Raw genomic sequence first — 25,633 nt, 5'->3', positions numbered from 1 at the left:
CGCCCATTTCTCACATTTCTCCCAGCATCACAAGTATTGCACATCGCTTGTGGGGAACGCCCTAGCATTTTGCACGTCACTCGTGGCGAACGCCCTAGCATTTTGCACGTCGCTCGTGGCGAACGCCCTAGCATTTTGCACGTCGCTTGTGGTGAAAGCCCTAGCATTTTCCGATGCTTCAGTACACTTATCACATAGGCTTTTATTACAATGGGTTCGCCGCTCCCAAAGGCATTTTATAGCAACTGCCAGACAAAGCTTGTAGGCCACTCCTAACATGGAGAACAGACGCCTTTTGTAGCCGCTCCTCTGGAGTACAGACGCTTCAGCTGATATGAGGTTTCAGTGGCATTTCCTCCACTGAGGGCCCATTTCCCTTCTATAAGGACTCCTCCGCCCTTAGCTGTTGGTCCTTACAGTGGGTCAGGCTATTTACCGCCGGCCAACACTCGGCGCAGAGACAATGGCTGTAGGGTTTACTCCATTACCTCCTAGCGACCAGAAATAGGACAACTGTCATTTGCTGCCTCCCATAAGATCTGGCGAACTGCCGTGGCTTAAAGGACATCATAGCGGGTTATGACTGAATGAAAGAGTTAAAAGTAAGACATGGACTGTCCGGCCCCGCGGTGTAGGGGGCAACGCGTCTGCCTGCCACCCGGCGGCCCAGGGTTCGATTCCCGGCTGGGTCAGGGGTTTTTAATTATAAATGATTAATATTTCTGGCCTGGGGACTGGGTGTTTGTGTCATCCTTAACGTTCCTTTCCTCACATTCAACACTCTACACTTCTTCCATTCCAATTACATGCAGGTTCATATCACATGGTGCAAGTAGGGGCAAAAGATCTTGATAGGTCGATGCCCCGAACAAATAGCAAGTTTTAAAAAAAGAGACATAGACTGTGAAATTATAGTCATTAGGAGTAGGTCTGGAGTGGAGAGATAGGACAGAGGTATGAAAGAGTATGAGAGGTGGTGAAAATGGAACCCATAACAGAATAAAAAGAACATTGGTATGGGCACATTCAAAGAATAGAATGCCGAGAAGGACGTCTGATATGAAAACTGAAGAAGAGAGATCTAGAGGAAGGCCAAGAGAGACTGCAAGGAGGTAAAGAGAGTGCTCACACTAGGGGACTCTAAAGGAGAAAGATAACAGAGAAGAGAATGCGGGCACACAAGGGGTGGGGAGGCTTATGTTCCCAACAGAAAGGCAGGCAATAACCAGACAGACACCAAATTAATGGTTAAGGGCTTCTTACTCACCTTGGATTTAAAAGCAGCAATGGGAAGTGAAGTATTTGGAGTGGTTTCAAAACTGTAAGACTGGTACACTTTAGTCAATTCTTCACTCATTATTTCATCTATATTAGGAAGAGTCCCCACAGAAGTTAATTCCTCAATATCACCAACACCAGTCTTTCCATCAGCAGCATCAGCCTCAAAGTTTCTTTCACATTTCTGAAACAGGAAAGACCTTGCAGTTTTACAGAATACAAAATAAAAATGAACATGGAATTACACTTGGAACAAAAAATTGTTACATATTGATTAAAAAATGCAATACTTTAAGCAACTTCTCAGACAGTTCATAAATACGTATACAGTAAAACTTGCTCAAAATGGAATTGCAAGGAACCAACTTTTTTTCTGAATTAGACAAGTTCCCGTATTACACAAAACATCAGGTTTTTTCCCGTAAAATACCTATCACCACCACCGTTACACAAAACATGATACAGTATACAATAGTTCAAAATATTATTTAGAGCTTATCCCTATCTGCTTATGCATGACGCTCGGTTATCCAGACTGATGTACGTAGTACTGTAGTACACTGATTTGTTAATTATTATTACTTACAGGGTGATACATAGTATACAATTTTGGCACTATCACACCACCATTATTTTAATACACTATTTCAGAACACAAGATATAAGCTCCTTAAACTTTCTTCCACAGATCAAACAAAGAAACTTGTTTCCTCTTTCTAATTGTGTCTTTCTGAATGCAATCCTGAGCTGAGTAGAGCCTACATTAGTTCCGAGTGGAAGAGTTAGATGTAATGGCAAATTGGTCTACGACACAAAAGTACTATGGGGCTGTTTGTGGGTTGGAATCTTGTCTTGATCTTTATATTCTTGCTCGGTTCCTTGCTCCGTCTCCTCTTTCTCGGCCTTTCTCACTGATAGAAGGGCTGTAGCTAATTTGAAGTTGTTCATCACTTCAAATGAAGTTTTCAGCCTTGCAGGGAACATTTCTTGCTTGACACAAGTTAAATATTGCCGATGCATTTTCAAATATTTCATTCGTTCCCTCCACCCATACTATCACTCTCTCCAAACACATGCGTCAGTTTGTCCAAACAATGACATTGATTATACCAACATCAGCAATGCACAAATTTCTGAACGTAGGACTACATCAGTTCCTAATATTTTCTGCATTGTACAAGTAGATTTTACAGCATTCTTTCACTTTTCATTTTCCCGTTGAGGAGATTCCACATCATACAAAAGTAAGGACATTATAACTTTATAAGTTTCGGCGGGACCAAAAAGTATTCCGTTGTGGACAAGTTTCCACTTTATTCAAGTTCCGCTTTGAGCACATTTTACTGTATTAATATAATGATAATCAGATATTGTAACAAGGGACTGATAAACAAGCATTAGTTTGAAACCAAATTACAACTAGATAAAATATTTGGAAAGAAATACAGTAGATTACAAATGCAGGACTGAAATGCCCCCCACCACCACTACCTACGAGTCTAGTGTCAGACCTAAGACGAAACGCTGGTTAATAGAGCAAACGCCTGAAAAGCCTTACATCTGATATGATGAAATGTTTCTGAAATAACAATCGAACACTCATTTTTTTATTAGCCACAAAACCGTTTAATCCTTACACTTTTACAGTCATTATGAGGCATTGGCAACTGGGTATTAAAAAATTATTTAGATTTGTATTATAATTATTAAGAAGCATGCACATACCTTAAATTATCGTTAAAAGGATTACCACCACATATAGGTAATGTCGACAACACAGGCCATTCCAGTTTCCCGCTCATCAACAATGCAGATAACGTGTCTGTGTACAAGAAAGCGGACGTGGTAAGAACGAAAACAATAACTTTAAACTCTTATTTCAATAAAATTCCGTAGACATTCGCCCTTCTGGTGGTAAGCACTTCTCACGTTCGCCTTTCTAGATGTGAAATTCGCCTTTTTGGTGGCTAACATTTATCACATTCGTCCTTATAACTTCTAAAACAAATTCCCTTCCCGCCGTTATTTCCAATACTAAACGTTCGCCCTTGTGGCAGTAGGTGCATTTCAATCTATCAATATTAGAAATTGCATAAAGTGCAAATCACAAAAATTGGTCTATTCGCCCTTGTGGCAAAATACGGTCGATATGTTCTTCCCAGGTTGGACAGGAAAGCTTCCTTTTCTTCATTTGAACATCCTGATTGTGGAGCATATACCTGGATTATTAATATTTGTCTCCATCTCCATTCCCATTTACTGACAAATTCAATCTGGCTACAAACATCAATATCTTTATGAAGTATAAAGCCCACTCCATTTCTTGACTCCAAGTTATTTCCAGACCAGCATAGTTTATAGTCTAGACGGAGGTATCTTATTCCTGTTGCGTTCCATTTGGCTTCACTCATTCGCATGACACGAATTTTCCTCCTTTTCATTATATCAACTATTTCTTCAGTTTTATTTGTCAGTGTTAGAATATTCAAGAAAGGTAGCAGGTAGGGACCGATATGAACTAAGCAGATATGGTTCCAATTACCTAGATGGAGCCCAACTGGAAACGGCAAAATGAGGATGAGGATGATGATGAGAATATTCAGGGTTCCAACCCGGCAACTGGGTCTTGATTTAGGTTTCATACGTGATGAAGCTTCAGGCTGTAAGCCGTCATACGCACCTAGCTGTTGTCATCTTGAGTTCTTCGATTGAGGCTCGTATTTGTCTTGAACATTACGAATAAAGAGTCATATAATCCTCCTTTTCTTCCCTTGAAAGTGATTGCAATTACTCTCCAACTGACTTGCTAGGCCTAACGTTAGAGAAGATTTTCTGTCAGGGTTACCACCCTTAGCCTTTAGCAGTCTGCTGGCACATCTGCAAGGCAGCAGCTTCCTGTTGAATTTCTGTGTCATTTCCTACACAAAGGCTTCAACAAGTCCCCTAAGGGTAAATTCCTCTGCCCATAGCCATTGGTCCTCCCTTAGTTTATCAGGTTTGGTAACGGCCGCCCTACCCTCTGCCAGACAGAACCTCTTACCAGTGTTCATAAGGAATGAGTGGTGGCGGTTATTGGTTTGAGAGGAAGTAAAACTAGGCAATCATCCTCTATTAACACTAATCAGAGGGGAAAAAATGAAATGGGTCATTCACTTTGAAAAATGAAGGTATCGGCCAAAGAAGAACTAGGGCTACGAAGGGGTGAAAATGAAAGACTCCCGAGGCCTCGATACCCGATACCATTGGGGTCGGAAAAGAACAAGAGCTGACGAAGGGAGTTTGGATAGGAAAGTGAGGAGCCTGGCACAAGTAAATGGATGCAATGCCCGTACTTTGCGGTCAGCAACCCACACTCCCAAGTTAAGAACCACTGAGGTCCCTTTTAGTCACCACTTATGAAAGGCAGGGGATACTATGATGTCATATGGAGTGAGGGCATATGAGACTGTCGATGGTGATTTGTCTGTTTAGCCTTGAGCAGACTCCTGGATGTTATTCAACAGGAGTAGGTTATGTACCAGTTTCACCCTCTCCCTACTTAATCATCATCATCATCATCATCATCATCATATACCCAGACATGCAGCTCACCCATGTGAAAACAAAAATACCTGCACGAGGCGAATAGAGTATGTCTTCGAACACTTCCAGCCCAAGTCATTATACAAACAAACTTATCTTATGAAAATGGCACTGAAATCCATCATGCCATGTTTTATCTTCCAAGTTAAGGATGACTTAGAAAGGCGCCTGTCCAACTAAAACCTGGTTGTATAAGTGATGATCCCACAGCCAATAATCAAAATTACAACCAATTCTGTGTGCTGCTGAAAGTACCGTATTTACTCGTGTATTACACCCCCCCTGGCTTTTTGAGACGAAGAAAATGAAAAAAAAGAAAATCTCGCCTATAAGACCAGCCAACGTAATTCGTCAGAGAACAATAACGATTCTGCTTTGAAGCGGGTACAAGTCTTATTGCAGCTCTGATGACATCGCACAAATTTGAATAGTTTCATCCGTACGACCTACGCAATGAAAAACGCGTCGAATCCATGCGGTACATCTGTGTTTCGTAGTTAAGAAATCTCCGCCTCTGTAGCGTACGTCTACTGCAGCTCTGATGACGTCGCACAAATAGATGAATAGGCCTAGCTTCGTGTCCAACCCGCACATTGCAAGCATGCATCAGTCATGCTATATGTCTTTGTTTTGTAGTTAATAATGTCCGCCAGCGTAATGGCTAGCACAATTAGTTGCTGTTTTCGGGGGTCTGACTTCTATTCCCGATGCCATACTGCCAGAGATTTACAAATGGCAAGAAAGCTGATATGTGGTAAAAGCGGTACCTGTAACTCCCCTCCACTTGGCGTGTCTAAAAAGAGCTGTATCACCTCGGGATGAGGAAACGAGTTTACTTCAGTTGAGAAATATTCACGGTTGTTGCTATTTATACAGCAGGCGAGATCATTAACAAAGTGGTCGTTTAATATCTCGTAACTCGGGCCATTATTGGTATATATTTGGAGAGAAGTAAGTTTAAAACGTGATAAAAGCTATCCAATTCGAACGAGCGTTTTACTCTAACAAATAATAATAATTTTATGTCCCGACGTACTTTAAACGATTTTCGGAGATGCCAAACAAAACATACTAGGGTATGCGTTAATAAAAAAAGAGACAACGAACATACAAAATTAAACATTATGATAATAAAACTCATTACCGCCACACCTGTAGATATCCATAAATGCGGTATATTTTCCTGTTATTTATTTTTATTTTTTCCGTTGAACTTTTGGCACTATCAGGGCGATAATATACCTAACCTAAACAACGTGGTCTGTCTTATCTCATGGACAGTTGTTTACGCAAATCCTGATGTGATAAATGTAGAGAACAAGCATGAAATATACACAAAAATAAGGCTCTGTGTTTCAACAGCCGCAGTTATCAAAAGAATGTTTCCAGTTACTATGTACAGTAGAAGTCCGTTATAGCGAGAATTCATAACAGCGAAAATTTTACTCGCTATAACGGATTGTCGTTATATCCGATTTTTGTATAAAAGTCGGAAAACCCTTCATGCACATTAAAATTGGTATGAAACAGCAATCACTTTGTTCAAAACTTGCGTTTCCGCAGATGATATCCACACTACGGCTTACTTGTTTGTTATTTTTTGTAATCCGATACTATGTGAAAGTATGTTTAATTTCATTCTGAAAAAAATATAGTACCGTATTTCTCCGAATCCTTCAAAAAATTTATATCAGGCTCAAAAAGAAGTTTGTAAAATCGTATGAATGCCTTGTTTAGACGCCGAAGATTGACTTCCGTCAAGCCGTATTTCTTTCTTTCTTTTTTTTTCTTTTTTTTTTTTTTTTTTTTTTTTTTTTTTTTGCGGGTGCTCAATTATTCTTTATTTCCGCGGGTTTGAGGACCATTAACTTAACATTGGCATCATAATACCGAAAAGAACTCGTTGAAAATTTTCCGGTAATACCTATTCCATGCGTCCCTACAATACAACGATCCATCAGGAAATTATTCCTGCTGTCTATAAAACTGTTACATTTATTACGCAGCGTCAGATATAACCGGCTACCGCTAAACGCACGTCTCGCTTGTCGGGTTCGGCCAAATTCAGCGGCTAGCGATGTATAGGCCTAATCGCGAACATTGAAAGTCAACGAACAAGTTTACTGCGCCACGGTTGACCATTCCGCCCTTGCGTTTTTCGTGCACATACCTCACAATTTCATCTTCTACTTCTTTAAAGTGCCCTTGTTGCGGACCACTGAATGCATTTTTTGTACAGTACGCATTTTTTTAGCTCTTTGTCTTCACGCTAACGCCAAATATTGGCTTTAGTTAGGCCGATGCCGTATTTTCTTGCGGCTGCACAATTATTCTACATTTCTGAGTGTTTAATAAACATTAACTTAAATTTGGCACCATATCGACTAGAACCCGTTGACAAATTGCCGGCAATACCTTTTCCATGTATCTTTACAGTACGAGTATCTATCATGAAAATATTCCTGCTGTCTATAAACCTTAATTTTACTAAGTGTCATGTACAATAGACGCGTTTTGACACTGTCACTGAGTAGCCATGGCTTTCTAAGAATTCGAAGGGTCGCATGTTTTGATGCCATTCTGCAGATTTGAGAAACACACAGGCACTGTACAACCGGTTGTTGCGGCTAGCAATGTGTAGTAAAGAGGCGGTCGTTTATTGTCAGCGAGTTCTGTGCGCGTGTGAAAAGCAGTGTGGTTACCGCGGTAGTTGCCAGTGGTATCCATTAACTTACTGTTAGGCCGCGAATGCAACAACTTTTGAGTTTTCGCATGAGATTCTGAGAAAAGAAAAAAAGTCTTGGATTCGGAGAAATGCGGTATCACTCCAGAGATTTCTGTGGCAAACACCTCAGCTTTCTTCTTCAAACAGCGTCACCTAACCTAACCGTATATGTAGCCTATCATGAAAACATATTTGAAACGCATATAGAGAAATAACCTCCTCGCGAAAAATGTACATGTAAATAGCCGTAACTAGACGCCAGAAGATACGAAATATCCTCTGAAATCAGTGATGTACTCTGCCATATCTTGAGGTGCATCACATTCTTACTTAATTCCCGTATATAACATTAAAATTAAGATATCTTTTATTTCAGTCTTTAATTTTACCGAGTTAACTGCTATCGGCCACGTTATTTACGCATTTATTATGAAAACGTGTTATCCTCTTTCATTTCGAATTTTCTTTAGAGAACAGCAGTCGATGGGTATTACTAATCAACTCCAACATCGCCTTTGAATGTCAATGAGCGAGCTCACAAATGCACAAAGTGAGAAAACTATACTGTACCGAAGATGATCGATCGCATTTTGTTGCAAAAGTTTCAGTTTTCTTATTCAAACAGCGTCACCTATCTTAACTTAACCGTACTATACGTATGATGAAAACACACTTAAAGCGCCAATAGAGAAAGTAAAACTTTCTCGCTATAAATTTTCATAATAGCCTTTCCGTAATTTAACCAGACGCGACAAAATATAAACTAATCTCTGAAATCAATTAAGCACTCTGCCATATCTCGAGGTGTATCCCATTCTTAATTGCAGTATGTAGCCTCATAATTAAGCGGTCGTTTAGTCGGCCTTAATTTTTAACGAGTTAACAACCGTTATTGGACACGTTATTTACGCATTTATTACGAAAATATGTTTTCCTTCATTTCGAATTTTCTTTACGGAACAGCTGTCAACGGGTATTACTAATCGACTCCGACATCGGCTTCGAATGTCGACGAGAGAAATCGCTAGTGCACATAGCGAGAAAACGATGCTGAAGGTAATCGATCGCATGCAATATCATCGCTGGGGTTCATAAATATTGGTAACGGAAATAATCGTGCGCGCTTAATAGCTCGTAATAACGGATGCGCCAGTGATAGGGTTCTCGCTGTAACCGAAGGACGATATTCAGTTTAATATAGGAATTTTGAAGGGACAGAAAAAAGTCGTCGCTATAACGGAGTTCTCGTTATATGCCGTACTCGCTATATCGGACTTCTACTGTATTACATTCGGAAGTACAACTCGTAACATACGCTAGTTATCAGCTGATGGTTTGGCATGCCTTCTACAGTATGGCTTTATTCGAAAGGAGTGGCTTCTGTTACATATACACCAACTGGGAATATCAGAGACCATCTGGGATTAGATTTACACTGTTTAGACTCTATAGTCGGGAACGAAATTATTTTTAAAAGGTTCAAAAAGACGGGACCTCGCATGCTCTTGATTGCACTGCATGGCTCAAAGAGAATAAACAATGAAGCATGGCTGACGCGACCGACGAGAGATAGCAGTGAAGATGACGTCACTTAGAATGCCGACACGCCGGTAGCAAGGCAGGGAAGTTGGCGGCACAAGGCAATAATTCAAATGAAATCAGTGATCAGGTTTACTGTGTGGTGGGCCTACTGCTGAACTGACAGAGACGACTGGCCATTAAGTTCTTTTGTATCAATATTTAATTATATGATAATACGATACCCCTATCCCTTTCTTCTACGGGATCGAGTATGAAGTGAGACGAATCTTCATAGTGAGTTTTTACGGCCGTATGCCCTTCCTGACGTCAACATCGCCAGAGGAATTAATGAGATGTAACGAATGACGTGATATGAGTAACTAAAACGGACTTTTAAACGTACCGTAGGCCTAAAATTCGTGTTCACCATTTTTTGTCTTTTTATGTTTAGAAACACTGCCTTCCGAAGAAAATAGCCAGTAAAACTTAAATACATTCTAAGTTTGCTCTTTATAACCTAGAAGTCGTGTTCGCTGCACAAAATTTTGAGGTTATCGCATATTGGACCCCCTTTATTATTTTTGGCTGTAAAAGTGGGGAAAAAAGGGGTCTAATACGCAAGTAAATAAGGTATATACCAGAATTCAATAGCACATTAGTTCATGTAAACAGCTGGTAAGTGATGAGAGAATAGAATGGGGGGGAAAAAGATGATAAAGTCTAGGATTAGATGAAAAGAGAATAGAAGGCACGATTATGGCAAATCAGTTTCCATCTTTCTCCCCAGTCAAAAACAATTGCTTACGAGGATGTTACAATTTATAGCAGTGCTAACATATCCTCAACTTGTTTCAGTAATTGGTCTCCTTTATAGGAGTTAACAAATCGATAAAATATTGCATACCTCAACCATAAGTCTGTCTTCTTCGATCTGATATTCTTTAGCATATTCCTGTCCTTTATGAGGCCCTTTGGATGTACAGGGATCAGGAAAGAATGTGGCAGATGATACTTGAATATGGCCTTGAGTCTGTGACCCTTGCACACAAACACGTTCAAATTTCTTGCTAAGGTCGAAAAAGTCCAGGAGCTCCATCTTGAAGGCTGCTGTACAATCCTAAAAAATATAAAAAGTGGGAGATTAGGACAGAATGTTCACTCAAACTTTTAGAAAATCAGGCACAAGCACATTACAATGTTTATCCAGACTACCCCAATTCATCATCCAGTATTTGTTTATATATCAACATTATCAAGGTCCAAGAACTTTGGCCTTGAAGACTTCAAAACTACATTATCTCTATCATTCTGAATGAATCTCTGCAGCTATTATGTCATCTAGTGTACTTGACATACATTGAGATGTACAGTACAGTGGAAACATTGGCATGATGAGAATCAAATCCAGAACTTCTCCCTTCCCAAGAATTGCTTAAGACACAGCATCATAATCTGTATGGGGCATTCCATGTGAAATCAAACAGCAAAAAAGAGATTTTTTACATTTGGAAGTAATATAAAAGAAACAGTACAGAGGAACCTCGATTATCCATTTCCATAAACATTTTCCCGTATTCTTCAGGGTTCAAAAAATGTGGTCCTGTGAGCATCCAAATTAAATCATGTTTTAAAAATCCCACATTATCTGTTCCTGGCATTAACAGTACAGACATTTCAGTCCCATCAACATTAAATCCCCTATCAAACATTTTTCAAATTAACGCTATCTCATGAAAGGACAGCTATGTCACCCTATGAATATGTACGTTAACGTCCCGTCATTGCAGTAATTAGCACAAGTACCGGAAAAGCAACTGGCGGTGAACATGCTTAAGGGACCATCTTCAGATCGCATTCACCTGGTATTGTTTACAGAAACTATGGACGTCATAAAGCAGAACAGCTGCAACACTTGGAAGGAGACACAGTGCATCTTTCAATAATTCTACTTGAGACTGAACAAGTTATGTCAAATATTCATACTTGTAAAAAATTTACATTATGCCCATGGTTAGATGCTTATTTTGACAGAAATTTTACGACTGTGTAAACGAGCAGGTTTTTGGTACTTCACTCAGGGCCCTCATCACTGGGCTTTGAGACAGGAATCGAACTTTCTCCTTCCTAACATGAGTCTAGTGTTTTAATACTGTCGGGCATCTTCCTCGTCTTGAGTTTGCATCATGCTTGGAAGATTTCTTATGTTTAATTTAAACCTAGGAATTTCATTTTTGTCCGTATTGAACTGAGAAAGGATGATAGGAAAACTTAAAACGGTCCACCTTTTCAATACAAAAATGTTATAGTTTATTTATAACATGTATTTGTACTTGGAACAAGTTTCAACGCTGGTTTGCGTCATCATCAGCCAAAATGTGGGAATAGGCAAACGTGTAGGCATTTATATTACACAAGGCGTTACATTAAACAATACACATCTTACAAGGAGATAAAAACAGGGACGAGTATAGAAACAAATGAATCGTTGAGAAAACAAAAGTTATACATATTAAAAATAACCTTAACCACACATGATTTCTTATGTCTCAAGACTTGAGATATTTGTACCGCTGTGGTCGGTCTTAGCTCACTTCTTAGTATATGTGGGATAAGTATTTACAAAATGCAGTTTCTCGGCACTTTTACGCAATTTGATGTGTTACCTAAGGTGAATGTTATTGTTGCTAGCCCAAGTCAAGGCTTGGAAGTGGAGGCCTCGCCCACACATGCTAGAGAGGCATCCATGCTTCCTCCACATGGGTGATACGGTGGTTCAGGTGAAGTGGGGCTGGTGATTGAGGTGAAGGCTCACTGCGGGGTGGTGGAACCAACACATCACTTTGCTCTACACCTAGATGAACCGCAGGTTGGGAATGGGGCGATCCCAACCTAGGGGGAAAGTCATGGCTGTGAACTCAGTCATGATAATGCCAAGTGGAGACCACGTGAGTAGGCCTACTGAAGAAGGAACAAACCTGGCATACAGCCAGACATTGTCCTCCCACAACTCAGGCTCTCCGTAGCAGAGACCATGGCCCTCAGTTGTCCATTCAGCGGTCCGCCCCTGGCCCGAACCTAGCCAGGTTTGTTCCTCCTTCAGTAGGAGTCTGGTCAGAGAGAGTAGTATTTTTTTACAATTTGCTTTACGTCGCACCGACACAGATAGGTCTTATGGCAACGATGGTATAGGATAGTCCTAGGAGTGGGAAGGAAGTGGCCATGGCCTTAAATAAGGTACAGCCCCAGCATTTGCCTGGTGTCAAAATGGGAAACTACGGAAAACCATCTTCAGGGCTGCTGACAGGGGTTTGAACCCACTATCTCTCGAATGCAAGCTCACAGCCGCGCGCTCCTAACCGCACGGCCAACTCGCTTGGTTAATGACAATTTAAATGTTCAAAATCATCCACTGACCAGAATTAAAAATGTGATGAAGAATGAATGGATAGATATGAATTTAAAACAATCAGTGGATCTGACCCAGAAACTAACATTAACAACAGTACTGTATTACTGACCAAGAGACCCCTTCTAAAGCACAATCCTGAATCAAGGATGCTAGTTGTCTAAAGGGGTCCAAAATCCAGGCCAACGACCCCTCATAATGGTAGTTATCGCTAGTAATGTATAACTATGGTATTTGTCATGTTGTGGTACTAATAAAAAGTTGTGTAGACTCGCAGTGTTCCACACATGATGGTACTACTCAAGTATTGTACGTCATACAGGTAACGCAGACCTATGGTGTTTCTCATATAATGGCACCACTCATAGGCAACGCAAACCCATGGTGTTCCTCACCTAGGTGTACTAATCACAGGCAAAGGTATTCCCGTGGTGTTCCTCATATAGTGGGTACTAATCACAGGCAACGCAGACCCACGGTGTCACTCATATAGTGGTTCTTATCACAAGCAATGCCCAGACCCGTGGTGTTTCTCACAATGGTACTAATCACGGGTACTAGAAACCCACAGTAAACCCACTCTCTGCTGCTACTGATCACAAACCTATTGTGTACCTAATATAGTGGTACTACTCTCAAGTAAAGGTGACCCATGGTGTTCCCCACGTGATGGTACTAATCACAAGTAGTTTCATGGTTCTAATACAATCATCCCTTGGTCACCCCTTTTAGTAGCCTCTTACAATACGCAGGGGATACCGTGGGTGTATTCCTCATCTGTGTCCCCCACCCACAGGGGGTAGAGGAATGTGCATGGCTTGGACCATGCTCTCACCAATCTTCATGGATTATGGGAGATTGTGCAGTATTCATGGATCTGTATAGCCCCCCCAATTCTTCCGAGGTCTTGTGGAGTCCATGTCATGCCATACTGCCTCCGTCATCAAAGTGAAAGTGAGTGCTACACACTACTAGTCAGGTATCTCTAATTCAATTGTTCCCGAGTGTACATTGGAAGATATACTCAGATTGAAAAAGATATGTTTTGCCTTTGTCTTTAAAATGAAGGAAGAAAATAAGAAATTTTAAAGCAGAAGGCTGAAAGCCAAAACTGGAGTAGGCCTAGGTATAATTTTGAGGAAGGATATACTGATATACACAGAAGTAAAATGCTGTAAAGGGAATTTTCTGGCTGCCCAATGATGTTATATTCAGAGAAAAGATTTTAAGGGCCTGGGTGTTTTCTGTTCAACATGGAAAGCCTGTCTTCAACATATTAACACTTTCAGAACTCTCCAACTCTCCGGTAATCCCTACATTTTATCTCAGGAAAGAAAGTTTTGCAGTGTCTGTCAGACTTGCTATCAAAGAAGATGAACACCTAGTACCAGACAAGAAGACATAGGTCTGCATGCTTGCCACTAAAAAGAGGTTCACTCAGAAAATGCAAATTCTATAAATGGAGCAATCTACCTTCCAAAGAAAATGGTGTAACACTATTCACGGAGTACACACCACCAAATACTTGGTTACAAAATTACGATGGGCTTTCATGCAGTGGATGGCAAGAGACCATTAAAATGATTGCCAACATTTCTGTCATACGATCCATTCTGGGAATGTCCCAGAAAGGTAACCTCTCTACGTGATGCCACGGATAGATAGAAACCCTTGCACATGTTCTGGGATCATGCCCGCATGGAGAAGTTCTGCAGAATGCTAGACACCATACAATTCGGTCAACAATATTGTCCATTTTTTAGATGTGTCCGTTATTAAGAAAAATTGAGATTTTTGAAAAGTCCCAGAAAACGAAAATATTTCCAGTAGTTAGAAACTTTTTTGGATCTGAATCCATCAGCTGTCACAATACTCTACTTCTATACACATGGCTTTAATTTACATTATCAAATTAGGAATGGTAGGGCAATCTAATATAAGCTTACTGTATTTACACTTATTTTTAATGTTCATAATATACAAAACCATAGAAGTTTCTTTCACTTTAACACTAAGCCTTCTGCGTCCATTCAAATATGTAGGGCCTACAGTACCAGTACAGTAAGCAATGTCCATAAAAACACTAGGCTAACTTAAGGAGTCATCAATTTTTGTCTGCTTGACACTGACAATGCTAGTTACTCTTTCTATGTGCATTCCAAGGACACCTTCATTCAAGAAGTAGAGCTTCAACTCCTTACTCCTTTAGCAGCTTGTTCTGCATTCTGAAGGCGCTGTTCACACTCTGTTATATTCATAGTTATTTTCTGTTAACAAGAGTCCGCGTCCGTTTTTAGGAATGTCCGTCCATATGAGTTCTGGTTATTCTGCTGGGGATTTGAATACTGTCCAATATTCAGAAGTGTCTTACAGGAAGTTTTGCTGTACAAGGCTTGGCAGCAAATGGCAGTAGGAGGAGGACTGGCCAACATGCCATAAAAATTAATTCTTCAGTAGGCAGAATAAACAGTCCGCTTTGAAAACTACAGTGGCCAAGCTGCTGACATTGATGCAGAAAAACGGGAAATTTATGAGCCTATCACCCCATACTACCAGAGAAAATACAAGCTAGGCCTACAACAAATCTGAGTCATCGGCCCACCGAGCATGGGAAACCATCCCTCCAGAACTTCTGGCAAACTTTTCCTCGCTGTGCGGTTAGGGGCGCATAGCTGTGAGCTTGCATCCGGGAGATAGTGGGTTTGAATCTCACTGTCAGCAGCCCTGAAGATGATTTTCCGTAGTTTCCCATTTTGACACCAGGCAAATGCTGTATTGACAAACAGGCCATTATTAGCCCGGTTTCTCAGAGGTTGATGAATTATTAACAGCCAATACGGATCTAACAAGAACTGAAAAAGGTCAAATTGATTAATAAGTGTATCATTATCAAGAGTGGCATTTCAGTGTAGGCCTAGTCTGAATTTTTAACACATTATTTATTGGACTTCAATATGCTGCATCCAGTTCGGGCAACCAAGAATTCATTCACCTTGAAAAAAGACAAGCGTAAAGGAAAGGCATGGCTTAGTTATTCAGGTCAAGCTTGCGATATGGTTTGGACCTTACAGGAGTATTTTGAAGATGAAAGGAAAAATGGAGGTCCATTGATATATGTTAACAAAGTTGGAAACAAGAGCAGTGGCTTTAAAGATATCTCAAGCTACAGTAAAAAAGGATAGGGAAAGAAAAGGAGCCTTGGAAGAAGGGGAAAGAGAGAGAGAGACTGTATCTAGACCATCACATGACGGGTTACCAACACCAGAGAAAACTGGCCCTATGCAAAATGAGTGACCGACATGGATGCTTTCCAACAAGGAGCAATTCGACGGCCTTGTAAGGTTCTGTCTGACCACCCCTTGGTTAAGGTGTGGCCAGCGTTTACAAATGTTTCATCAAGCTGCACAATGCTTTTGTAATCTGCATTCATAACAGCCCTCACGTAGAGACACAGTTCGGTTTGAGTATTTTCAAAGTGAAATCCTAACTCATGAAGGGAGGTTGGAAGCGTTGACTCCGTACCATAAAACAAATTATCTTCTCTATGACTGCTGTGTAGTTTTCACAGTTGAATGAACCAATCACACATTGCAGATCCTCTTTGCACTTGGGAGTTTCCAACTTCCCAAGAGTTTCAATTTCCCAAGAGTTTCAACTTTTTCTGGATCCATTTTCATACTGTGCTCAATTATTTGCCCAACATATCAGGCAAGGTTCTGTTTGTATTGCAACATTGCTAGATTTTAGACTACTCCTATTTCCTAGTTCACTCCATGAAAAGAATAATCTGTTCATCTCAGTGGCGTATTCTGGATTCCCCACGGAAGCATGCAACTAATAACCATGCGGTAGCACAATGTATTAAGTAAATTCAAATTCTGCTCACCCTAATTACATGTAGGTGAACTCGACCATGCGATTCTTTTTGCAGAATTTGTCGGCAATGTCACTGTAGAACTCCTCAAGTGCTTTCAACTCAACAAGATGATCCTAATCTGCAGACATCATTCCTAATGCAGATGACTAACTTTGAGAATTGTGGACAATATTTTATTCGCTTTAGGGCATAGAAAGTGTGTTCTAAAGATGATGATGATGATGATGTAGCGGGAATAGTTGTAACCAATGTGCACAATTTATAAAGGAAGACCACTATGGAGACCACTGGTCAATAGGATCTTCTGGATTTGAGCTACAGTCTTATTTTTGAAGTGTTCAGAAATGAACATTGCCCTCAATTCGGATTTACATCCTACTATATCAAAATATTTTCCATAAACTTCTTTCAATTTACTGAACTGCTCCTTAGGAAAAGTGCCAGAAAAAATGAAAATTTCTTAGAATCATTGTATGATGCCCAGACAAATCATTCTTTGCAATCATTTAAGAAAAGGCTAGGAAAACAACAGATAGGGAATCTGCCACCTGGGCGAATGCCCTAAATGCAGATCAGTAGTGATTGATTGATTGATTGATGTGAAATATTTCAGTTTAGATCTCTGGTCTGTAAGGTTCAGTTATCTAAGGTTCAATATTGTGCGAATTTTTATCAAAGAACTATGATTCTTAATGATATATGTGCTGCATGTCAGTACTTGTTCGACAACATTGTCACATAATATTTTCAGACGCAACGGCGATATAGTCTGATCCTTGCATATGTTTTCAAATTGATTTTCCCAAATGTGGGGCACTGTCTCGCCATATTTTAACCGGCACCGGTCACAATTAAAAACATACTACTGGTGTCTATCGGAATTAATAGGTTTGTGCTTAATAGAACAATGCTTGCTCTTTAACGAGGCCTAACATCTAGGTCAACAGCCCTTTAACACACTGTTCGTCAGAGCCCATCGTATTCGTTAGCAAAGACAGTTTTACCTTATCTGCAGACTCATCATTTTCAGTAGCCAACAGATTGTCTTCAAAGACTGTTTTCAAAAACTTCCATTCAAAGCTAACATTGGGATTCTGTAGGTCCAAGTTTGGAGGTAATTTAACATTACTGATTTCCATTTAAAGTGATTATTTATGATTTAAAACACTTGCTTACTGTATAACAATTGACTGTGCCATGTTTAATAATTAATAACAACCGTTTGTTTAATTATTTTAACCTAACCTAACCCCATGGTGCAACAGCCCCGAAGGGCCATGACTTACCAAGCAACCGCTGCTCAGCCCAAGTCCTGCAGATATTATAATAATAATAATAATAATAATAATAATAATAATAATAATAATAATAATAATAATGTTATTTGCTTTACGTCCCACTAACTACTTTTACAGTGTTTGGAGACGCCGAGGTGCCGGAATTTAGTACCGCAGGAGTTCTTTTACATGTCAGTACATCTACCGACACAAAGCTGACGTATTTTAGCACCTTCAAATACCACGGACGAACCTGCCGAGTTGGAGTCAAAGGCCAGCGCCTCCTGAAGATAACGAGGTGTCGTGATCAGCAGGTTAATATATTTTAGGCATCACAATATCGCCGCATCAGTACAAGTCAAAACAATATCTGGTCAAAGAGATTAGTATTTTTTTACAATTTGCTGTATGTCGCACCGACACAGATAGGTCTTATGGTAACGATGGGATATGATAGTCCTAGGAGTGGGAAGGAAGCGGCCATGGCCTTAAGGTACAGCCCCAGCATTTGCCTGGTGTCAAAATGGGAAACCACGGAAAAACCATCTTCAGGGCTGCTGACAGGGGTTTGAACCCACTATCTTCCAGATGCCAGCTCACAGTTGCACGTCCCTAAGCGCATAGCCAACTAGCCCGGTAAGATATTAGTACCAAATAAATAATCCAAAGGCCATCAGTATGTGACATCACAACAGGGTGGGTCTAGCCCCCTTGCGTAAATAATAAGTAGTGCTGAGCTCACATGCATTCCTCTGACCTGTTTTGTGATAACTACATTCCTTCATGACTGCAGCCACTTTCCCCTTAAATTTTCCCCATTAAGTGTTGAAATTAAAAATAAGCTACTGGGAGATTTGGCCATGTGACGTAAAGCACATAGCAAAAAAAAAAAAAAAAAAGCTATAACATGATAATACTGTACATCAAACAAATTTTCAATTTTAGAGACACAGGAAAACGTTTAAATTTCATAATAAAAATTCAGTTATATGTTTCAATTAAACCGATTTGTAGTTGACAGAGGTTCAGTTAATGGAGGTTTTACAGTGTTTCAGTAATAATGAGGCTTAACTGTGTAACAAATCCATATATTCATTCAGAAATTAAAAAATTAGTTATTACAGAGGATAAAAAGCAATCTGTTTTTCTAGCATTCTATCACTAGAAGCACCTGTTTTCTCGCAAAGTGTAAAATTGCAAAGGATTTTGTAAATTTGGCTCAAAACGCAGAACTACGTAATTTTAAGTAAAATCGTGAAATAATTGACTACATTATTTAGAATCACTCTTTGATCCAAGAGGCATAATGAAAGGTGATTTAGAAAATGATTAATGCTCTCAACTAACAAAGTACATTCCCATCCTATGAGAACTTTCAACGTCAGAGTATCTTGAACCGAGCTCGATAGCTGCAGTCGCTTAAGTGCGGCCAGTATCCAGTATTCGGGAGATAGTAGGTTCGAACCCCACTGTCGGCAGCCCTGAAAATGGTTTTCCGTGGTTTCCCATTTTCACACCAGGCAAATGCTGGGGCTGTACGGTACCTTAATTAAGGCCACGGCCGCTTCCTTCCCACTCCCTGCCCTTCCCTGTCCCATCGTCGCCATAAGACCTATCTGTGTCGGCGCGACGTAAAGCAACTAGCAAAAAAAAAAAAAAAAAGTATCTTGAACTATGCACAGTGCTTGGGGATCTAGCTGGTGGTTAATGTGGAGCACATAAATATATTTATGTGATTACCATTCTACTGTCCATAAAGTCAAAATATGGGCATTTTGTAGAAGCTGCAGTGAAGGATTTATGGATCCCAGTCAGTAGGCCTAATGTTGATAGTGAGAGGTCATTTTCAATACATTATAATTATCAGCTGACAGGAGAACAGCTCTGACTCCCAGTTAACATAGAACTCATGATATTTCTCTTTTCAGACTGATGTGTAAATTATGTTCGTAAGCTTGTTAAAGTAGTAGGATTTTTTTTTTTTTTTTTTTCCCCAAACATCCATGCTTTGTTACAATGTGTTTTCAGCACAAGCTTAACTCATGTTTCTTGTACATAGGTAAAAATTAAAATATGATGTTCTACAACAAATATGACCAATATCTTTTTAATTTAGTTTTTTTTTTTTTTGCTGAAAAATGAAAATACAATTTACAAAAAATGACAAAATAAAATAGCAAAATATGTACCGAAATGACTTATAAAAACGACTAAATTAGACAAACATTTTCACCACATACAGGTGCCTCCATCACAAACGTCAAGGTCAGAACATCGTTCAAAGAAGATCAGCCACGAAATCAGTTGCCTCTGAAAAAGCCAAGTAAACTCAACCTCACAAGCAATGGCTTCAATCATCTATATTAATAAAATTAAGATAGCCACGAAATCAGTTGCCTCTGAAAAAGCCAAAAAGCCAAGTAAACCACTGCCTTCGTAATGTACAGGCCGTACTGTACCTCCGATGACGTCACACAAAGAGGCGAACTGTTTCCTCCGTCCGATCCGTGCAATGCAAGGACATGATGCGTTTGTACCTTTTGTAATTATGAAATGTTTACAAATGTTGCATTAATATTACAGGTGAGATCACTAACCTGTAATCACATCATAACCCGTAAGTCAGGTCTATGTAATTTTAGGAGAAGTAGGTTTGCGATCTACGCGGTCAAAGCTTCAGTGTTTTACTCGTCAATGTATCCAACAAATAATTATTATGCATTATTACAAATATGGAGACAACAAACGTGCAGTAATAAACTATACTTCCATACCTCTAGATGGCCATAAATACAGGAGCTTTCTTGGTTTTTTTTTTTGTTGTTGACACTTCTGGCACTATCCTTCAAAGACTTTATCAAGACCCTTTATTCCGTACAAACATTTGTATCAATTTTTGTTTAGGAATAACCCATGTTTTCCTAAATATGAATGCAGTGATTAGCCAGATCTATTAGTTACTTCCTGCCGGGATAAGTGGCTCAGACGGTTGAGGCGCTGGCCCTCTGACGCCAACTTGGCAGGTTCAATTCTGGCTCAATCCGGTGGTATTTGAAGGTGCTCAAATACGTCAGCCTCGTGTCGGTAGATTTACTGGCACGTAAACGAACTCCTGCAGGACTAAATTCCGGCACCTCAGCGTCTCCGAATACCTTAAAAGTAGTTAGTGGGACGTAAAGCAAATAACATTATTATTTATTAGTTTCTTCCCATATTCACGGAAACTGCCGAGGAATGGTTTTTACTCGCATTAAATTCGGGGAGAAAAGGCAGCGCGTACTCAACATTACGAACCCAAGAAATAACCATATGTAGGTTCCATTGGTTAGTGTCCACTTTTATACCGTACTTGTTCTATATCAGCAATAAAACGCTCTGCTGTAAATCTGTGTAACAAGAAAGTCAAAAGCAGAACTCGTCATCAGCTCTGGAAAATGAGTGGAACATACACCTTTATTCTTCGTAACATGTAATTTTTTTTGGTTGGGATTTTCATAAAGGTAACCTGTCCCCAAACGAAGAAAATGAAAATATTAATGTATGTTTACTTGTATAGTTGTATTTTTGCCGTGGTACGCACAAGTTCTTAGCATTATGGCAAATGCGAACTTTCACACGCTGTATTTAAATATGTAGCACATTATATTTCCACAAAAACGTGTTATACGATAACAATTAAATGAATAAATTACACGAGAAGTATTACGTCCCTTGAATTTACATTACTCACCACGTGAAGATACCATATGCCTAACCTAAACTATAAGGTCTCATTATCTTAATAACTTGTGTTTATGTAAATCCTGATGCGATAAATTTAAAGAAAAAACATGCAATATACTTAAATATAAATTCTCTCAACGGTCACAATTATCCTAAGAATGCCCCCACCTTATGGATTACATTCACAAGTACAGTTTGTAACATTCGCTTATCTCGTCTCAATTGATCAGCTGATTGGCTTGGCGCGCTTCCTACAGTACGGCCTGTATATTACGAAGGCAGTGAGTAAACTCAACCTCACAAGCAATGGATTCCATCATCTATATTAATAAAATTATAAGTTTTGTCTGTACTTCAGAATTCTTTACAATTGGCATTTGTATGGAACTTACACAAACTTACACATTTCGAAAACCTGTATTTAAGGTCAAGGGAGATGGCATTTCAATCTAGGCTATAAATAATTTTATTCACACTATGTTAAATTCCAAAATGTTAAAGGGGCTCCTACATGCTAAAATTCTGACAGAATCCTTCTGGCATTTTCCCCTTATTTAATACTTCTCCCAATCGAAAACTTCCAACTAATCCCACATTTTCTGTATCATTTGATGGCACGTAACTCCAACCAAATGAATTAGCAATCATTTCAATACCTTGGGTTAGCATAGTCCCTTGATAACTAGATGGCAATAAATTCCATGATGATACATATTTTAAGTTCCGGCAAAACTCTCTCAGATGGTGGGTGCCAGTTCTATGTCATAATTAATGCTGAATTAGGTATGCTGTGGAAACTAAGCTACTACGGAGTTGTATTAGTATAGGGATGTCTGAACGTTGACTTGCTTTCAGTAGGCTATATAAAGGGTCAGACTTGATTCAGGTGTGTGTACATTAACTGATCACCAGTGACCCGCTATGATTAAGTCGTAGTGAGTAATGCATCATTCTGCAGACAGTATAGATGCCAAACAAGGCATAAAGACTTTGTTCAGGTATTCAAGTGTGTGTACATTTAAATTTCACTGTTGGTCAAAATGAGTTGCTTCAGATGAATGACAGCAGGTATGAGAGCTTTGTCATCATTCTTCATGGCTTACTGATCTATGTTTCAAAAGGTCTGTCATAAAGTCAATTTCCTTGCAGAAAACTGGTGCAACTGTTCCTTTTCTCCAACTGGAAAGTACTAAATTGATTATCCAGGGGAAGATACAAGGAATTAGAGGACCTGGAAGAAGAATTTCTTTTTTTTTGCTAGTTGCTTTGCGTCGCACCAACAGAGATAGGTCTTATGGCAATGATGGGACAGGAAAGGCCTAGGAATTGGAAGGACGCGGCTGCAGTCTTAATTAAGGTACAGCCCCAGCATTTGCCTGGTGTGAAAATAGGAAACCACAGAAAACCATCTTCAGGGCTGCCAACAGTGGGGTTCGAACCCACTATATCCCGTATGCAAGCTCACAGCTGTGCGCTCCTAACCGCACGGCCAACTCGCCCGGTGGAAGAATTTCTTGGCTGAAGAACTTGAGAAACATGATTCAATCAGTTGCAGATAAAGGATTTGTTGGCATGCTGATCCCCACATCTGAAATGAACAGGCACCACAAGAAGAGAAAAAGTCATTATGCTATGTAGCTATTGTAATTGTCCTGCTACGGTACTTTTCTAATTTAACAACTCAAGCTCTATAGTTTGTTTTCCATTTCCTCTGCTTCCTAAACAGGAATTGTTTTCTGTTCAATTTCTTTTTTGTTTTCAATAAAATCAGCAAAGTTTTAATTTCACTGTGTACAGGCCTACTTCTGAAATTCTGCTTCCATCATTTTTTCTTTGTTAGGATCTACAATGTAATGTATATAAATTATAATCTTAATAGACATAAAAATTCAAAAATTATCGAAATATCTTGTTAATTCCTATCTTATTTTCAAAATCCGGGCTTCTGGCGTTGAGAACGCGTACAAGTTCAAACATTTAACAATCGAAACTAGAGTACTGCAATATTTCAAAACAGTACATGTTTACAATTATAAAATGAAGACAGTATTAACATGATAAAACACGTGATAATTAGCCATCGGTAAACGTTCTACAGATTTCGTTTCAAATCAGATGGAATGACAAACAATGTTACGGAATTCATTTGTTATAGTAGGTAGTCCGAAACATGAGCGTGACCGCCGATTTTCTTAACTATGAACCTTTAGGTCAAAAGAAGATGTGAATGTTACTAAAGAAGCTAAATAATTGCGGAAATATTTGCTGTATCATGAAAAGTCTGCTATCAATCATCCAGTAGCATAATCCAGTTTTGGCAGAATTTCATGGTAGGTTATGGCAGACCAAATCTGCCCAAAATCTAGTGGCACAGTTCTTTCTCTACATACAGAAATATCATTTATCGAATATATCATGTATCGAATACTGATTGCATGTATCTTTCCCAGTTAGTAAAACTTCTTAACTGAACACCAAAATGCATAGCAGATAGCTGCAGAATGCTCATACCTGCTAAGTTAAAGAGATCAATTCATTTTTACAAAACACAGAGCAGTGACAGGTAACCAAATTTTCCCGAACATCACATATGACTAACATTCGCATATATCATTAGCGATACTTTATAGACAGTAGCTGAAAAATACCACAAAGGAATAACACTTACTCAACAGGTAAAAATCTCTACACCTGTTCAGTTCATCCGAAGCATGTTTCAAGTTTCAAGGAGCACGTCTTAAAACGCCAAATTCCAGAGTAAGGAGTGCCAACCTCTTATCAGTGATAAGGTTACCAAACTTTCCCACGGCCATATTCCTGGTCCCACTGAATTTATGGTTATTTTCGAGAAAAATATAGTACCGTGAATTGTGAAAAGGAGGATTGATCGTACTGATCAACATGGCCTTTGGACATCAAACTGTAATGTATGTTTTGAGTTTTCCAATAAATTTATTTCTTTTACCGATTCTAGATTCTTTATTCAAGATTGACTTAGCAGAGAAATAATCATTAAAAACAAGGTTGGTATTTTCTAGAATTTTGAAAAAAAGACAAAATCAACTTTTCCGGAGCTTCATTTTAATATTTCGTGTTTTATTCTGGATTCGTAATATTTTATTTTAAGTTTTGCTGTGGCGTGATTAAAAACATTTTTAATAAGAAAAACGTTTTTAATTTTATGTAAATGTAAGGACTGCGGTATACGCTATTATACCGGTTACAGTAAGAAATATATGTAAATGTTGCCTTCAAAACTGTTAATACATTTCTCTTAAACCATTAACCAATAGTTATCAATAGGGGGCGGATATTGTTGACCTAAAAGAACACTGAAAATGATCACTGGTATGTCCTTAAATTTATGGACAAATGCTATAAAATAAGTAAAAGGTGACTTTAAAATATTTGCCCAAGCTGACTATGTAACAATGGTTTTACAAGTAATATAGGGGAGAGTGGTCCACAGTGAGACATAGTCCATAGTGAGACAAGGCTGATTTTAAACATTTTGAATTATCTGTGGAAGGAAGAACTCTAATGGTTAAAATAGGAACTAGAATCAATGTTGGCTATCCTGATCCTAGAAGTCTTGAAGAAGTAGTTACCTTGTTATTCCAGCAGATTACTTTTGAGGAAAGTAAACTTTTTTTTATTGTTCGCTTCGTGTGTTCTAGTTTTTTATAGTAAAATATAATCACTTTTCAAATCTATATAAATAAAAATGATTCGCTAAAAGTGTTGCTAAGCGCAAAACTCGGGAACGGCTGGACCAATTCGGCTAATTCTTCCTTTTTTTTTTTCAAATATTCGTCGGGGTCCGAGTAAGGTTTTTACGAAGAGAAAAATTGAAAAAAGTGCCAGGAAAAACGTAAAAGTACCATTTCTCCTTTTTCATTCAAACTCTTCGCCTCTCTTTCCTTCTCCCACGTTTGCGCTTAGCCCTGTCCGTCTCTAATCCAGGGCGTTTCCCAAATGTGCGTAAATCTCAACTTTATCGGTTAAAATGGGTGAATATTGGATTATGTACAGAATTTCAAGCCGCATTGGATGCCGTTAACGAAAATAAGGTTTACAAAATAATTGAGTGTGAAAATGTTAATATAATGGAATGTTACCTCAAACGCAAAATCTTCATTGCATAGAACTTATCATGTCATAACTCCTATTTTATATTCACTATATTTGTAATTTTTCACTGCTGGTAAAGGAACATTTCAGCTCGACGTAAGTTTGTGTTTAAA

At 39.1% G+C, this 25,633-nt stretch overlaps 1 protein-coding gene across 1 annotated transcript in view; it reads right to left on the bottom strand.

The window, feature by feature from the left end:
- The window catches only part of spn-E (spindle E), a 323,333-nt gene extending 299,200 nt beyond the window's left edge, over positions 1–24,133 (bottom strand). Inside the window, exons 1-3 of the mRNA XM_067157868.2 lie at positions 24,058–24,133; positions 10,011–10,223; positions 1,268–1,462 (exon numbers count right to left, since the gene is read on the bottom strand). Of these exons, the coding sequence (XP_067013969.2) occupies positions 1,268–1,462; positions 10,011–10,202 (387 nt within the window). The 5' untranslated portion in view covers positions 10,203–10,223; positions 24,058–24,133. The remainder of the gene's footprint in view (positions 1–1,267; positions 1,463–10,010; positions 10,224–24,057) is intronic.
- Positions 24,134–25,633: the final 1,500 nt, after the last annotated feature.

This window comes from Anabrus simplex, chromosome 1, assembly GCF_040414725.1.
Source record: "Anabrus simplex isolate iqAnaSimp1 chromosome 1, ASM4041472v1, whole genome shotgun sequence".
Lineage (NCBI taxonomy): Eukaryota > Metazoa > Arthropoda > Insecta > Orthoptera > Tettigoniidae > Anabrus > Anabrus simplex.
The sequence above is the reverse complement of the archived record's forward strand: the minus strand, read 5'-3'. Positions and strand labels throughout refer to the sequence as shown.